This window comes from Giraffa tippelskirchi, chromosome 13, assembly GCF_054371585.1.
Source record: "Giraffa tippelskirchi isolate mGirTip1 chromosome 13, T2T-mGirTip1v1.2.pri, whole genome shotgun sequence".
NCBI lineage: Eukaryota > Metazoa > Chordata > Mammalia > Artiodactyla > Giraffidae > Giraffa > Giraffa tippelskirchi.
The window spans coordinates 38,508,798-38,525,994 of NC_137287.1; the positions used below are offsets into that span (position 1 = coordinate 38,508,798).

The 17,197-nt window shown below is 45.3% G+C and overlaps 1 protein-coding gene and 1 long non-coding RNA gene across 26 annotated transcripts in view; one reads left to right on the plus strand and one right to left on the minus strand.

The window, feature by feature from the left end:
• Positions 1 to 12,532, minus strand: part of ZNF75A (zinc finger protein 75A) — a 29,162-nt gene extending 16,630 nt beyond the window's left edge. For 3 of the 25 annotated variants that reach the window (XM_081555058.1, XM_081555041.1, XM_081555032.1), the window contains exons 1-7: positions 6,831 to 7,041; positions 4,861 to 5,388; positions 3,457 to 3,652; positions 2,653 to 2,744; positions 2,250 to 2,376; positions 1,089 to 1,180; positions 677 to 803 (exon numbers count right to left, since the gene is read on the minus strand). In XM_081555058.1, coding sequence (XP_081411184.1) covers positions 677 to 803; positions 1,089 to 1,180; positions 2,250 to 2,376; positions 2,653 to 2,744; positions 3,457 to 3,652; positions 4,861 to 5,271 — 1,045 coding nt within the window. In that variant the 5' untranslated portion in view covers positions 5,272 to 5,388; positions 6,831 to 7,041. Of the gene's footprint in view, positions 1 to 676; positions 804 to 1,088; positions 1,181 to 2,249; positions 2,377 to 2,652; positions 2,745 to 3,456; positions 3,653 to 4,860; positions 5,389 to 5,816; positions 5,904 to 6,351; positions 7,045 to 10,580 lie in introns of those variants that run through there. The other 22 variants (XM_081555046.1, XM_081555035.1, XM_081555047.1 and 19 more) reach the window with 13 other exon arrangements.
• On the plus strand, positions 7,079 to 12,817 carry LOC145531765 (uncharacterized). Its single transcript, XR_014072721.1, has 5 exons — positions 7,079 to 7,480; positions 8,419 to 8,497; positions 9,596 to 10,792; positions 11,026 to 11,138; positions 11,217 to 12,817. It is a non-coding gene; the product is annotated as an uncharacterized LOC145531765 (long non-coding RNA).
• The last annotated feature ends 4,380 nt before the right edge of the window (positions 12,818 to 17,197 follow it).

The following is a 17,197-nucleotide window of genomic DNA, read 5'->3' on the forward strand; positions in this document are numbered from 1 at the left end:
AGTCCAGAGCAAGGGCACAAGTGGCAGGAGATGACAGCAGGTTGGTGAGGAAGGGCCAGACCTTGGAGGGTCCTGGGTTTTGGCAAGGAACCTGGATTTATTCTGAATGTTACGAGAAGTTATCGTAAGGTTTGAAGCAGAAAATGTCATGATCTGCTCAGGTTTTTAAAAGACTCTGGCTGCTCTGTAGGAAACAAACTGTGAGAGGGCAGGCAGTGGGTGCCAGGAAGAAAGCACTGAGGTGAACCTTGATAGAGATGCTGCTACCTGAGACCAAGATGCTGTGAGCACAAGAGGCTGCAATGTGACACTTGGGCTACACTGTGAGGTGGAACCAACAGTGCTAGATTTAGTGGGGTGTTATGGCAACATCAAGGTAAAGGATGACTGGACATTGCTGGCTCTGAGCAAGTGGATGAATGGGGATGCCTTTTACAGAGACGAGAAAGATGTAAGGGCAAGTTTAGACGGAAGAAGAGATCAAGAATTCCAACAGTATAAGGAATGTGTACCAGGGAAAAGCTCCCTGGTGATCTGGTGTACCTCTTCCCTGCCCACACCATCTTGTTCAGTCAGCTACTAGAACAGAGACTCTCTCACAAGGGTGCATCCTCAGTATGCCAACAACAGGACAGTTTAGTCCACTCCTATGCAAAGTGAAGGGGAGAAACTTTACCTACAGAGATGACAGTCTCACAGTTTTCTTGCATTACATCATTGTAGAGGGCCTTCTGAGTGGGATCCAGTAACTCCCATTCTTCCTGGGAAAAATACATGGCCACTTCTTCAAATGTCAACAAGCTCTAAAGAAGAGAACGGGCTTCAGCTCAGTACTTACCACTGCAGAAGCAGCCCAATCTTCTAAGCCATGAACTACAAGGTAAGCCAGTCACTAAGGGAACTAATATCACACAATTATTTTAAAGTGAGATGGTAGAAAGTAGGCAAGGGATCAGCAAACAGCCCAGGAAGTACTCAGTTCCCCAGGGGGAACATCTGGGTTAACACACCTCTGAGCACCTGCTGGGCAGGGCAGGTCATGGGCAGCAGGGAGAGGCAGCCCTAAGAAGCTGGAAAGCACAGCTCACCTGGGACTCAGGCAGAATGAGCTCAGGTGCCACTGTCCACTCACTGGTGTCTGTCTGCTCAGGAAAGGCTAGGAGCTGGTGAGCAGGCACAGCTGTGGAAGAACAAGAAAATTTCTCTCCCTCCCGTCTTTGAACATCCTAAGCTCAATTCAAAAGTATAGAAGATCCTGATTCTTTCAGTTGAGATGGAACAACTTTACAAGTGTTACATGGTACCGAGAAGTAGCTATTTCATTTTAAACAAGCATCTACTAGCCCCTAAGACAGGTTTCCCAGTTGACTCTCTTCAGTTTTCACTAGTGAAGTTAAGAAAAGGAAATCTTGTTTTTTTCTTTACATGACATGAATTCTTCAGAGTTGGACAAAAATTAGAGGTGTTGTACAATGCAGTACTGAGTCCAGTGTGCCAGGTACAGAAAATCCAAAGGTCGAAATGAGCTTGGTGAGTTCAAGAAACAGCAAGAAGACCAGTGTGGCTAGAGGACTGAGCAGGGTAGGAGTGGCAGACGAGGGAAGGAAAGTGAAGAGGGCCCAGAACTTGGGGGTTCCTGGGTACCTCTATAAGGAGTTTGGATTTATTTTGAATGTGTGAAAAATCACAGTAAGGTTTATGATGTTGAGCCATGTCCTGATATGAACTGGTTTTTTAAAGGATTTTGGCTGCTGTGTGGAGAACAGACTGCAGGCAGGGAGGAATGCTGGCAGGGGGTGTCAAGTACGGAGGTGGACCTTATTAGAGATTGCCGCTGCTTACACCACAATGCTAAAGCACAGGAGGCTGAGACTTGGTTGGACTCAGGTCACATGGTAAGGTGGAGCCAAGACAACTAGTGATGCATTAATACTACGGGGGTTGGACTAGATTGGTGCAAAGGATGACCACAAGTTTTCTAGCCTAAAATAATGGGTGAAGGAAAGATAAAAGAAGAGCAATTTTGAGGGAAAAAGAGAAGGATCAAGATTTAGGATAAGGAATGAGCATGCACACGTGTTAAAAGCTTGCTGGTGATCTGGTGTACCTCTTCCCCGCCCACACCATCTAGTTGAGAACCAGTCAGCTACTAGAACAGACTCTTTCACAAGGGTGCATTCTCAGTACCCTCCAAAACAGGACAGATTAGTCCACTGCTGTGCAAAGGGAAGGGGAAAAAGAACCTTTACCTAGAGAGATGACAGTCTCATAGTTTTCTTGCATTACATCATTGTAGAGGGCCTTCTGAGTGGGATCCAGTAACTCCCATTCTTCCTGGGAAAAATACATGGCCACTTCTTCAAATGTCAACAAGCTCTAAAGAAGAGAATGGACTTGAGCCAGGTACTTGCCACTTCAAAAGCGGCCCAACCTTCTGAGCCATGAACTGCATGGTAAGCCAGTCACTAAAGGAACTAACAGCACATGAATTATTTTTAAGTGAGATGGTAGAAAGGAAGTAGGCAAGGGATCAGCAAACAGATGCCCAAAGTCCTGGGAAAATCTGGGTTAAGTCCTCTGAGCATCTGCTGGGCAGGGTGGGTCATGAGCAGCAGGGAGAGGTAGCCCAACAATCTGGAAAGCACAGCTCACCTGGGACTCAGGCAAGACAAGCTCAGGTGCCACTGTCCAGTCTTTGGTGTCTGTCTGCTCAGGAAAGGCTAGGATCCGGTGAGCAGGCACCACTGTGGGTGAAATGGAGCCATAGTAAATATTTCTTGCTTGTGTTTCTAATACCCTATGGTCAATTCTAAAAGACAGAAGACCCCGATTTTTTCAGGATTGATGAGATGCCTTTATAAGCGTGTGGTGCCCACAAATGGCTTTCTCCTTGTTAATGAGAACCAAGTATCTACCAGCCTCTAAAACAGGTGCCCCAGTTTCCATAAGCAAAATTAACAAAAGAAAACTCTTTTTTATTATTTTCCTCTGATGACATAAATTGTTCACCTTGGCAAAGTTTAAACATATTTGCAAATGAAGTACTCAAGGACTCCAGTGTACAGCAGGAGATAGTTTTTAAATCATTTATTACTTCTTCCTTGGTACACAGTAGTATACACATTCTATTACTAACATTCTGCCACTAACCACCCATTCTGATCCAGATTTCTTCTGTATTTTCAAGATGAGATGAGCCAGACCATCTTTACTTTCCTAAAAACAATTCCTGGTGTTATTATCAGGGTCGTGCGGTTGGGAGATTTCTGTATCTCAGGCCAACCCCCACCTTCAACCCCACATGACCTATTCTACCATCACCTGGGGGGCATCCTAATTGCTAATGTAGCTGCATTAGTAGATCCACAGGGCAGGGTAACCAGAGAGTGCTCACAAATTCTGGCTTAAATTATACCCCACCTCCCAGAAGAAGAAAAGTAACATGAAGCTCCTTACCCCTCTCACATACGGACTCAGGTTCTTTGTGGGTATTCCTGCTCAGTGGCTCTTGTAGACCCTGGTGTATATTCCAAACTTCTTCCTCCTGGGACACACCCAGTGGCTGGGACTCTGCTGGCTTCAGCTGGAAGCCTGGGGCCTCTGCAGCTTCTCCCAAGAGCACTGCCTCCTTTCCCAGCTCCTGGACTGCAACCTAGAAATAACCCCCATACTTGTTACTACAGAACTGACTTTAGGTTTAGGCTTGATGGGAGAGGCAGGAAAAAGCAGAGAGTGCAGACTGTGGGGAAAGAGGGAGACACTGAAGGAAATGACACAAAGACCTAGAGATACCAGCCACCAATTTTCCACAAGAACTATCCATAAAACATGGGAAAATTTTGAGAGAAACCAGAAAAGGGTGTGGTTACTACCAGATCTCCAAGACAGCAGTCCCACCCTCTGAATTCAGCCCAGTTTGGCCTGCTAACAGGGCTGCACAGGCCACCTGTTCTCGTACCGCCTTGACAGGTTTTCTCTCCCAACTTAGATCCTTGCCTTAGTGGTTTCCTGTCTTCTAATTCTCTCAAAAGATTAAAGAATTGAATTTAAAAGTTGTCCTGTCAACCAGATTTTCCACATGGTCAGGGAAGATTCTCACAGACAATGGGGATGAAATGGAGAAAAAAGGGGGTAAGAATAATGGCTCTGTCCTATCCCCAAATGATTTTGATACAAAATATGTGCCCTCCCGGTATTCACAGTGGGCCTGAGGCCAGCTGGTGAGCTGTCACCTGCCCAAGGCCATGTCCTAGATCCCCACTCAGAGCAGAGCCAGGAACAACTACTGAGAGAGGGCAGTGGAGGCTCTTGCCTATAGTACAAAGGACAGTAGTACAAAGGACAGGGTCTTTCTTCTCTCAGCTACTCTGCTGGGATTTCCAAATCTTTCTTTCCCTGTGTTCTTTCTTTTTCCCCTTCCTGGGCAGTCGTCCCCTAATCGTTTGGTTTGTTCCTTCTCTGTCATATCTTCGCTCTCTTTTGGTCTCTCAGAGTCCTTTCTTTTCTGATCTGCCTGAACTCTCCAGCTCCTTAGTGCCTTTTGTATGTTTCTAAGAATTTGAGGTGCCTCTCTTTGGCTAAGCCAGACTAGGCTCATTACCCTCAACAAACCCTGACTCCAAAGAGAGCAAATCTCAACTCTGTCCCTAAGGCCAGGGAAGTCTCTGCCAGGATCTCTGAATCCTATGGGCTGATTATGACTGCGGGTCTGTGCTTCCAATTCCTGCTTCACAGAAACAATAGAACAAGTACTATAGAAACAATAGAATAGTGACATATTTCATCTTATTTCCCAAATAAATGCCCCAATACATCCACCTTCACCCTATTTGACTGCACATCAAGAATCCTTCTCCTCACCCCATTCCTCATTTGGCCAGTTTCCCTCTGCATGTGTTCTACCAGGACCACAGCCTCCTCGATGCTCTGTGGATGATGCTTCTTTATGAGAGTCTGTGTGTCCACAGGCAGAATGGCCAGGAACTGCTCTAGCACCACAAGTTCCAAGATCTGCTCTTTTGAATGAATCTCTGGCCTCAGCCACCGACGGCATAATTCTTGAAGCTGGTCAACTACCTCCCGGGGTCCAGCTGCTTCATGATAGAGGAAGTTCCGGAAGTGCTGGTGAGACCTCTCAGGACTGAGACTGTCCATCTGTGGGGCATGTTTCTTATGCTGACTGGCGTTCTCTGCCACAGGTCCCTTGGTCTCCCAAAGAGCTCTGATCTGAGGGTTCAAGAACTCAGCCACCTTCAGATCTACTGTCATCATTCTTCTCCAGGAACAATTCTGCTCCTGTATTAGATACCCCACCAGTGGCTACATCTGACAATTGAGGCCCGATCTGGTTTGGAATAAAATCAGTAAAAGGATCTTCTTCCTAAGGCACTGAGAGCAGAAACAAGCTCATGTCAGTAAGATATTGTCACATGAACTTTATTACTTGCTACTTATTTATTTTTTTTTACTTGCTACTTATTATGAGAAAAACGAACTTTAAAAATCAACTGCCAGGCCTGTGTTTTTCTCCTTTTCTATTAACCAACTGAATACAGCACAGCTTATTAAAGACAAATTCCAATAAGTCATTTCTCCTTCTCAAAAAAAAAAAAAAATCAGGAAAGGTTAGCAGGTGAAAAACCTAGTACGCACTGGCTCCCATGAGTTTTGGGATTACCCAAATATTTAATTCAAGCACTTCTTATGCCATCCTTTCCATGTCAAGGACAGATTAGGAGAATATTCTGAGTTTCTCTTAAAATGTCAACATATCATCCTAGTCTTCTGTCTTTGGTAAGTGGGTACACTTGTATTACCCTTCATCCTCTTGAGATGGAAACCTTCACTTCCTGAGCCATTTGAGGTGCTACTTTCCATTGTGATTACTGCCAGGAGAGCTGAAACTATGAGACCAGAGTAGAAAGAAATTAGGAAAACTGGAGCCTTATTTTCTTGAAAAAAGCATCTCCCAAGGGACTCTCCTGGGGGTCCAGTGATTAAGAATCAGCACTTCCAGTGCAGGGGGCAAGGGTTTGATCCCTGGTCAGAGAATTCAGATCTCATACTCCCCAAGGTACAGCAAAAAAAAAAAAAAAGGGCTTCCCACAAGAAATCAACTCACTGACCAATATTCATCTTGGCATTTCTTTGCAAGATGTGTAAAGAAAACTATGCAGAAGATTTATACGTGTTTTTTGAATTTGATCTAGGAAAAATTACAGGTGACCCTTGTTCACAAAATGTTTATCCAAATGTCAAGCAGATAAAAAAGGAGCATGTGAGTTGGTGATGATTACTTTTAGCTTTTCCAAGGGTATTTTAGACCTCTGAGCGAGGCCTCATGAATCTCACCACTTTCCCTGAGGTGACCCAGCAGAAATGGCACAGAAATTCTGCCCAGGAAGCCGTGGTATCTACAAAAGGCCGGCTCCCTATGCCCACTCGGCTCAGGGAGGACGGGGGACACTTAACGAACTTTTGCATCACAGAGGCTGATCTCTGAGGCTAGGACTCTCGTTTCTCCCGCGGTCACATCAGCCAGTAAAGGAAACGCCGGCAGAGGCGGGAAGGCGGACACGACTCGGGGCGCGTCCGCGAGCACTGGGCCTGCAGGCCGTGTCCGAGCGGGTTTCAGCAGCGCGGGCCCGGGCGCCACCCGCGCAAAGGGTGCAGAGCGGCCTCAGGAGCCTGACGTCGGGCCTCGCCCGGGGTAGTCCGGCCGACTGGCTCCGAAACACCCCCGGCTGCCTTGCAGCGGCCGCGAGCAGTGACAGGCGTCTCTCGGCGGCTCCAGAGCCGGCGCCGAAGTGGGGAAGCCGCTTCCAGGTTACCTCAGACAGCCTGGCTTCGTGGAAGCCGTTCCCTCTTCCCGGGATTCAACCGCAAGCCGCCAAGCGTCTAACCGCCGCTCTGAAGAGCACAACCCCCAGCTCCACGCCACTCAGAGGAGGGTCCTGGGGCGCAGGTCTGGAACCACTTAAACCTACCCAGCCCCTCTACCTCATCTGCTGTCCGCCTGGAGCCAAGATCAGCACTCCAACCGGAAGTAGAAGGGACGCACTTCCGGGGAGGGGCCCTCGCAGTCCCCCTTGGAGCGCCAACGCTGCGGTTCCAGGCCACGCTGGGCTACCTCTTTCGGCTCAGAATTCGGCCTTGGCAGCAAGAAAGGGTTACCGGCCGCCGAGTCTCCAAGTCCGTCCAGCCTAGAGGGCCCAGCGCGCGACTCGACGCCCGGGTATCGCTGTCTCTTGTCCCAGCTCTATGAGGCCCGTGTCCAGGTCGTCCCTGTGTCGCGCTCCGGCTGCCGGTGGAGCCTAGTGATCCGCATCCGTCCTTGAGGGTCGCCGTCCCCTTCCGCGCGTGGGGCCCCCGGCCTTCCCGCGGCTTAGCGGGCGGTGTCCGAGCTGCGGTCCCGGGGCTCGTCGCATCTCCTCTAGTACGAGCCCGTTTTTTCCTGGTCAGGATCAACGGCCCCTGGAGGGTGTGTGCTCACACAATTCTGTTTTCTCTTGTGAGGTAGATTTTTCCTTGTGCAGTAGTTTCCTTTCATAGAGCTCCTTGTCAGAGAATTGAGAGCTAAGGAGTGACTTGTTCAAGGTCAGGTAATTCACCAGTGGCGGATGTTCCAGTGGACTTTAGGGTCCCTTTTTCCTATCTTCTGTTTTTTCCACCACAGCGCATTCCCCGGAGGATGGGGACCTTCTTTACTTTATTTATGTCTTATACAGTTTCCTGGGTAATGTAGGCATCCCATAAATATTTACTGAGTCACATTTATAGGAATCTGAGTATTTCAGGTTGTCCACTTTCAATTGTCAGTGTTTTCATAGTATCAGCCTAGTCAAGGGAATACTTATCAAGTCTACCACATGTAGCCAGTGTTACAGAGTCAGTAGGACGGTGCCTTTGATTCAAGAAATCTGGGAAAAGGACTGAGGCAATTTCACAAATACCAATAACAAATAGGAAAGAGTAACACATAAGCTGAACGCTGTAGGAGTTCCAAGGAAGTGAAAGTTGATTTGGGGGTAGGGAAAAGTTACAGAAATCCTTGAGGGATATGCCCTGCAGCAGAGAGTGGGGCCATATTCCAGGCAGCGGGAAAGGTAAGAGCAGTCTTGAAAGTTTCAGAGATGAGCATGTGAGAAAATCTTTAGTTGTTTCTTTTTCTTTTTTTTACTCAATGTAATTGGGGCATATTTAGAGTAAAAGTTAGAAAATGAGTTCTTGTAGTTCTGCTATGGAGCCTGGAATGGAAGTGAAGACATTGCATTTAATAAGATAAATAAAGTAATAAAGAGTATCATTTGAGGGTTTTTGAAGGAGGTTCTTTCCAGGGCAGCTCATCTGGAGCTAAGTTTAAGGTGGGAACAAAAATAAGAGACCATTACTAGGTCATTATGCTATTTTTGCTTTTAGGTAGACTGGTGTTACACTCCAAGGCATAGATCTTGATCCTTTTTGAGTGAAAGAAAAGGATTAAACAGAAGTGATAATAGTAAGTATCTACTGGGAATTTCCTGGCGGTCCAGTGGTTAGGGCTCCTTGCTTCCGCTGTTGGGGTCATGGGTTCAGTCCCCGGTCGGGGAACCAAGATCCCACAAACCATGCAGCATGGCCAAAAAAAAAAAAAAGTATCTGCAAGTCACTTGAATATGTTTCAAAGCAGGTTCATTTCCTTAGAATTTCAGATTGTGACTTAGTCTCTTCAAAGTAGTTGTTTCCAGTCTCTCAGAACCAGTAGGCAATAAGTCTTCCACATGTAGCTCAGGGCATTGAGATCCTCATCATCTGGACCAAGCTGAGCATAAATTGGAATTTGTTAAACTGAATAAATGGAGCTCTGCCAGCTGTGCCCAAGTGTCACTGGCAGGCCTGATTCATAACATGGGTAGGGAGCTGGTTAGTGAACACAGGGAGAAGAAAGTGGGAAAAGAGACCCTCTGAAAGGAAGAAGAGGAAACAAGGCACAAAATGCTGAATTGTGAATGAGGGCCCCTGATGACTGTTGTTGTTTGAATGTTAAGGATAAGGGCCACAGTTCCTTATTCTTGCTGAGGAACCCACTAAAGTCCCCTGAAAATCTTTCCTTTTGATTTCACCTTTCTCTGCCTGGGCACAGTTTGAGAAATGATGAATGTACAGCTGGAAAGCAATGAAAGCATGCAGTTTATTCTGAGATACCATACAGTTGCCATAGCAGGCTGAATGTTTTTGCTGGGTGACTGGCTGGGTTTAATGGTGCTGCTATTGGCTAACAAACACTCTTTCCTTTTTTGGTTTATAATAGTAATTGCCTTAGTTAGAGCTGCCTTTTTTAGAAGGTTGTTTGAGCTTATCCTGTCATTGGCTTCACACCCTATTAATTGTATTCTTTCATGAGCCTCTTAGTACTCTATAAAGCAGTTGACATTTCTTGCAACAAATGTTAGAGGAAAACTAATGGTCTGGGTTCTTCTAGGTGAGAGGCTTTTGAGAATCCTGTGTAGTCAAGAAATGAATGGAAGTCAGTCAGGCTTTGCCCAAAAGAGAAGAAAAATAACTGAAATACCAATCATTTTTCTCATTTCTCTGACATACTTTTCTTTCTTCATAGCACCTGGAATGGATAAAAGTGGCAGTGTTGTTACTTCCCATGAGTTTGTGTATCTGGAAGGAGAACCATGAAATTAACCTAGAGTAGGACATTTCTAAAGACATGGAATGAATGGCTTTGGGCAATACCAGGAGGACTTAAAAGGAATATTTGAGGGTGCAGAGCTATAGAAGAGTTTGCCAACAGAAGGATTTATGGGAAACAGAGATAAGAATCATCAATAGAGAAACCGTTTAAATTTCTTCAAGCAGTGGAAAAATTGACTCTTGGGTCAAATTAAGTAAAATCTATGCTGAAGAGAAATAAAATCTCAAATGGACAAAATATGTTACTGAACACTCAATGTAAATAGGAAAACAATCACAAGGACAAATCTTTCAAATAATTTTTTACTATTGTAAAATTTTTATAAAGCTTTTGTGCTCATCTCTAAGAACTGCCATGATGCTGAAACTTGATAATATCCCAAATATGGAACAATTTTAGTTATAAATAACACTTTAAAATACACAAAATGTACACAAGGAAGAATATCTGAGAGTGGAAAAGTGCCGATAACATACATTATTTATAAACTTAACAGATTAGCTTGGTAAACATAAGAAACACTCAAGTTAAAGCTTAGTCTTTGGAAATGCTGTACTGAATGCAGTAAAAGTTGGATTTCATTCATATGGACAATATAACCTACTAACTTTCTTCTTTGCCTAAAGATACTATACTACTGTTCCTGAATTCCAACTCTCCAGACATCTCACTGTCAGGGTGGCTCAGAGTCTTTATACAGGTGGACGGACAGCTGCCCAGTGAACACTACAGGCAGAGCAATATGATTACTGCTTTCCTTTCTGGCAGTGAAGAAAATCAGCTTGTTTCAGGAGAGGAGAAGCCACACTGCATCTGTTACACAATATTATTCTGTCCTTGCCTATGAGGCTTTCATACTCCCTTCTGAAGCACTACTTTTTATTGAGATTTATCTTACCTGAGTCTGTTCTTGTGAGCACATCTCACCTTTTCTCTTCCTTTTGTGTCTTCCTATATTCAATTAGGGAGAGTATGCAGGTATTCCTGTTATTCCTGCCTCGTGCTGCTGTAAGGAGAGAGGAAGAGAAGACGCAGCATTCAGAAGCAGGGTTCTGAAGACTGATCATCCATGTCTTGCAGTAGCAACAGCTAGACAGGACCTTGGCAGTGGTAACTCTGAGTTCAGACCTTTATCTCTAGAGCAGCACTACATGAGCCTGTATCCCTTTTAGTATACCCTTTATCCCTTTTTTTATACCCTTCAGTATAAATGCCTGTGCCTTCTGGGAGTTTGTGCTAGTTTTTGGAGGGGATGGGGTTTTTTTTTTCATTTTTAATTTTTTTTCTAATTAAGTAAGGCTTCTTTCTTTTTACCCCTGTTGATTGTTTGAAACTAAATTCAGTATGAATAAGAGAGGGAAATATACAACACTGAATATGGAGGAGAAAATGAAGGTTCTATGTAGGACTGAAGCTGGAAGATCTCTTAAAAGTGTAATGGATGAATTTGGAATCAGTAAGTCAACATTTTATGACATTAAAAAGAATAAGGAATTGATTTTGGACTTTGTACTGAAGCAGGACATGCCATTAGTAGGGGCTAAGAAGAGAAAGAGGACAACTGGAGCCAAATATGGCGACGTGGACAACACCGTCTACATGTGGTACCAACAGAAATGCTCCGCTGGTGTCCCTGTGACAGGTGTGGAGCTTCAGGCTGCTGCCGAGAGATTTGCACAGTGTTTTGGGCGAACAGACTTCAAAGCTAGCACTGGTTGGCTTTTTAGATTTTGAAATAGGCATGCAATTGGGAACCGAAAAGTATGTGTGGTACAAGTCCTAAGTTCAGCTGCAGAAAATGTTGAGTCATTTCAACAAAAACTGTCCATGCTTATCAAAGAAGAGAAACTGTGTCTTGCTCAGCTGTACAGTGGCGATGAGCCTGACCTCTTTTGGAAGTCAATGCCAGAAAATACTCAGGCAAGCAGAAAAGATATTTGCCTGCCAGGGAGGAAAATAAACAAAGAACGATTGTCTGCTCTTTTATGTGCAAACACAGATGGTACTCATAAGTTGAAGTCAATCATTATTGGAAAATCAAAGCTGCCCAAAAGTGTAAAAGAGGACACGTGTACATTACCTGTGATATACAAACCTAGTAAAGATGTTTGGTTCACCAGAGAATTGTTTTCAGAATGGTTTTTTCAAAACTTTGTTCCTGAGGTCAAGCACTTCCAACTCAATGTTCTAAGATTCCATCAGGAGGATGTCAGGGCCTTGTTACTTCTGGACAGTTCTCCAGTTCACCCTTCTACTGAATTACTAACCAGTGAGGATGGTCGAATAAAATGCATGTTCTTTCCCCGTAACACTTTAACCTTGATTCAACCAATGAATCAAGGCATGATCTTCAGCTGCAAATGACTTTACAGGTGGAAGCAACTTGAGGAAAGTCTTGTAATTTTTGAAGAAAGTGATGATGAACAAGAAAAAGGAGAAAAAGTAGTTTGCAAGATTAAAATCTACAACCTAAAAAGAGCAGTTTTTAACTGGGCAAAGAGTTGGGATGAAGTAAAGCAAATAACGATAGCAAATGCATGGGAAAATCTTCTTTACAAAAAGGAACATGAATATGATCTTCAAGGGTTAGAAGATGGGAATTATAGAGAAATTCTTGAGAAATGTAGGGAGTTGGAAACCAAGCTTGATGACAATAGGGTATGGTTCAGTGGGGGTGAAGAAGAAAAGGGTAGCCCCCCAGAAACTAAAGGTGGAATTACAAAGAAAGTTGTTCAAAAAGGAGCTGAAGAGGAGGCTGATGAATTTAAGTTATCTGCTGTAGGAAAGAGTTTGGACTACCTGCTTGACTTTGTCGTTGTCACACCTGAGTTTCAAAGGTTCCATTTTACACTGAAAGAGATGCAACAAGAAATAATCAAGAAACAGTTCCAGAATAGAATCCATTCTAGAATTGGTAGCTTTTTGAAACTGAGGCCTCACAATATTAAGTATTCCTTCAGTATGCCTTCAGCTTCTGGTTGTAATAATTAGATGTTGTGTTTAAAGATTTCTGCAGTTTTGTGATACATGAACTAGACCTGTTGTGGATTGTCATTGTTTTTATCAACTGACCTCACTTTCCATAGCAATGCCCATTTATATTGTTTATAAAATAAACAATTTGAAAGGAATAAATTTGGGGGTTTTATGTATAAATATGTTCTTTAATCCATTTTTTTTTCTATTTAAGGCAAAGGCTTTAATAAGGAATTACTGTCCCAGATTATCTAAGGTGGAATGGATGTGGGGAAAGCATTAAAATCTAAATGTATTCACAGCATATAACAAAGCAGCTGTATTTATGTTGACTAGTTATTTAAGAGGATAAGGACAGACTTTTCAATTTAATGGTATGACACGCTCTGCTTTTGTAAATGGGTTACCACCTACTTAGTGTTTGTTTTTCTCTTATTGTGGAAGTAACATGCCAATTATAAAAGATAACATAAAAAAGATAAAGCACTCAAATTTTATTGACTAATGATGGACTCTCAACACTTTGGTATATTGCATGTATCTTTAAAATAGGTAAGTTACATTGTAAATACAGTTTTATTATCTTATTAACATTTTTGTTATTTATAAAATTAGCATTTGTTGAGACACCTTTCAATCCCTAGGGTAGAATGGATGGTGGAAGAAGTTGAGGGGGAATGTCAGATGAGCATACTGGATAGCTCTCAAGTTCATTGCATTAACATCCATTTTTACCCCAGTGTTCATAAAGTCTCAAAATATATGACCTGCAGTCATACCCTTTTCAAAACTATTTATTGAGGGAGTTCCGTGGTGGCCTAGTGGTTAGGATTCCATACTTTCAATGCCACGGCCCAGGTTTAATCCCTGGTTGGGATTTGAGACCCACAAATCCTGCGAATAGCACCCCCCCCCCGAAAAAACAGTATTCATTGATTTTGGAAGTGTCACATTGTTGTGCTGGGAATTTAGGAATAGGAACAAGCCACAATTGGGTGTGTGAGAGCTAAAATGAGTCCACAGAGGGCTTTGTGAATGCTTGGATAATAGGGAACGGGCAAGTGTGACTTCTGAGCTGGCCTTTAAAGTGTGGGGGAAGCAGGGGAAAAGGCAGTCTGGGCAAAGGAGAAGTGAGTACAAGCTCTCTGGTGTCAGAATGCATGTCCCTGGGAAACTTCAAGGTCCCTGGATGGTTGCTGTAGGGCCGACTAGTGGAGACAGGAGCAAAGACAAACCAGGGCCAGATTTTTAATGACCCTGGAGGTCATCCGAAGAGTTTAGACTTCGGCCTGGACCCACGTGAAGTCCTGTAGGCTCTGCATCCTGAAGGTCTGACCTCGTCTCCACTTCTCCCTCCTTACTGCTCCTTTCCTGGTCCAGGTTGCATCACACTCTGCACCTGTCTCCTAGTCTCCTCTCCCATCAGTTCCCCATCCTGTGGCCAGAGACAGCGAACTAAAACAAAATTGAAGAGGTGCTCCCGATGAGCCGTGGGCCCTTAGGCCCACCCTTCCCCGCCTGAGACGCCCCTTGCCACCTGCCCACCCCTACCAGCTCGCTTCCTGCTGGACCACGAAGGAGGGTAGGACCACGGGTTAGCGCGCGCACCTGCGGACGAGGAAGTTTCGGAGAGTATAGTCGCGCCGCCAGTAACTGCTCGCGGTGGAAGGAGAGGAAAACTGTGCTGCTCTGCAGTCCCGGCCCTGCGCCAGCAGTCAGAGCCGAAGACTGGGCGAGGTCCGGGAGGCCGGGGCGGTGCCTGCGCGGAGGGCGGGCCTGAGGAGGGGCACGGCCCGGCGAAGCCCTAGAGGGCCCGCAGGCGGAGCGCGGCGGGTGCGGGCTGTCTGCGCGAGGCAGCCCCAGGCCCTCGGAGCGGGGAAAGGTTTGCTGGAACGCGGCCGTCGAGCACCCCACACCCTAGCCCTTGCTCCTCCCGGGCCGGCTCGGGAGCCATCCTCGAAGGGACCAGCTGGTGGGGCTCACAAGTGGTTCTAGGCGCGCTGCGCCCGCTCCCAGACGCCACCAGAAGCTAGCCTCGTTTGTTTTTTGCCTAAACCTGAGAAAGGACTGACGTTTTGGCTTCTGATGATCATTCCTGAAGATGAGGCCTCCTCGGAGAAACCCAGGCTCCTCGCTCTTGTTCCAGTGGCTGTGGCAGGGTTCCCAGACTTAACCTGGACCCCCTCCCAAGAGAACGGGAAACAGCCTCAAGAGAAGCTTTACCCTCTGATGGGGAATCACACCCAGGATTTAGAACGTTTTCCTGCCTAGAGGGAAAGTTGGGGTGGAGAGGCAAAGACAGTTCCCTCTTTAGGTCCAACACATCCTGGCGGGCGTGCGTACGGTGCGTGATATGGAGCGTGTAGCATGCTCAGTCGCGTCGACTCTGTGAGACTCCATGGACTGTAGCCCGCCAGCCCCAGCCCATTCTGTCCCTGGAATTTTCCAGGCATAAATACGGGAGTGGGTTGCCATTGCCTACATTTCAGAAACTTAGCATTTTCTCTTCTCATCCTTTCCACCTGGGGAAATCTATCTCCCTGAAGCAGGTTTGGATCCTGGTGAGCCACCAGTTTTGGTTTCTTAACACAGAAGTTTCTGGGATGCTCAAAGTGTTTCAATGATGAATTAAGGACATTCACTTGTTTGTCAAAGACGGCGTGGGGGGTAGGGGTAGGCCTGAGTCATTTTTCATTAACCATTTTGTCGTTGAATTTACCTGGACCATTCCGTCTCCTAACTGCACTGAAACGTGTTAAGTTCTTTCATAAATGGGGTAAAACCTCAGTGATTGCTGATGGCTCTTCCTGGAAATAAAAACTATACAATTTAGTGCTGTTTTATCACTCTGTCCGGTCTCTGGTGTTATGGGGCTGTAACCCCTTTGTCGGGCCTGGTGCTTCTAGATGGCCTCTGCCAGGCTTTTTCACATTGCTTATGCGTGGTACCAGGAGCCTTTCTGCTGGTTTCAGGTGCTACCTTTGCTACAAGGGTATGAGACTGTTGCTCAGGGTCATTCCACGTCTCCCAGGTCTCCTCTGTACCCATCTGGACTGCGGGGGCAAGGGTCTTTATTGCCCCCAGTGTTAGTTTCTTTATGATGAAAAAGCCAGCTGGAATCTCTTTCTTTCCCAAGAAGACTAGTGGGGTAAAAGTATCTATACTTAACCTTCCCTTGCAATGCCTTCATGGGACCCTACTGTCTCAAGGACCTCTGACCTGCTTTTTCAAATATGACTACAAGGACAAAGTCATCAATCCTGCCTGTAACAGTAGACTACCACCTTTATATTCCTGCCAGCGTGTTTTTTCCCCTAGCTACACCTGAGTGGCTTGTGGGATCTTAGTTCCCCAATCAAGGATTGAACCCGAGCCATGGCAGTGAAAGCGCCGAGTCCTAACCACTGGACCGCCAGGGAATTCTCCAGCTTGGTCTTACATTGATCTTAATACCAGGTACTTAGAAGAAAGGCAACTTTCCAGTTTCATATGTCCACAAATGGCACAAATAGATGAGTAATTTATGTTCCAGGTTCTATGCTAGGTGTTTTACATGCAATACTTTGTGACACCATCTCATGAAAACAAGGCAAGAAGAGCTCTGCCTATTAAGTTTGTTAGAAGGGGAGCTGGACTGCGGACTGGGTGAAGTCTCCTCTTGGAAAGCCTTCTTGAGCCAGGAGTGAACACGAAGGGCCTCTTGCTCTGGCTGTAGTACTTCAAGTAGGAGCAATGCCAGTTAGAGCACATCATGAGATCTGTATGGGTGATATTATGGGGCTTCAGGGGTAAGTAGGGTTCTAAAGGGGTGCTTTCCATTCTTCTGAGGTTTACAACCCACATAAGTTGCTGTCTTAACCAGAGTGCTTAGTAACATCAACCTTATACCACCCACCCATTTCATGGCATCGACAGCCACAGCAGCCTAGGTCGACCTGCTCCCACCACTTTCCATCCCACATGAATCTCTTTCAAATCCTCACCTCCCTCCCCTGGCGCCCAAGCCCCACACTACCAGTGCTCTCAAGAGAAGGGGAAAGAAATGAGAGACAGATATAAGAAAGGGTGAGGAGCATGCAGGGGTACCTCCCTCACTTAACAGTACTATATTTAATAGTGTGTTGCCAATGGAATATTTCATCTTTTCCTCCTGAAGAACAGCTAATTTGCTATCTTCCTCCAGGGCCAAAAACTGCAATGTCTTCCTGACATCAGCATTTCCCACTCATAGAATTTTTCCGGTATCCTCTTTTCCACAGAAACACACTCCTGAATTCTTATTCCCGATTCCCCATTGTAAAATGTAATGCTTTCCTCTAATAATTGCTCTCCCCCAAGTCTCTCTCCACTCATGGGCAATAACTCAGTCATACCAGGACCATTTTTTCCTGGCAACCATTTCCTAGACCAAAATAACTTGTTTTTGAAGAGCCAGATCTTTACTTTGCAAGAAAGCAAACATTCTAAACAATCAAAAGGCATGTTCACTGCTGTACACTAGAGAAGGAAAAAAACACACACACACAAAACTTAAAGGAC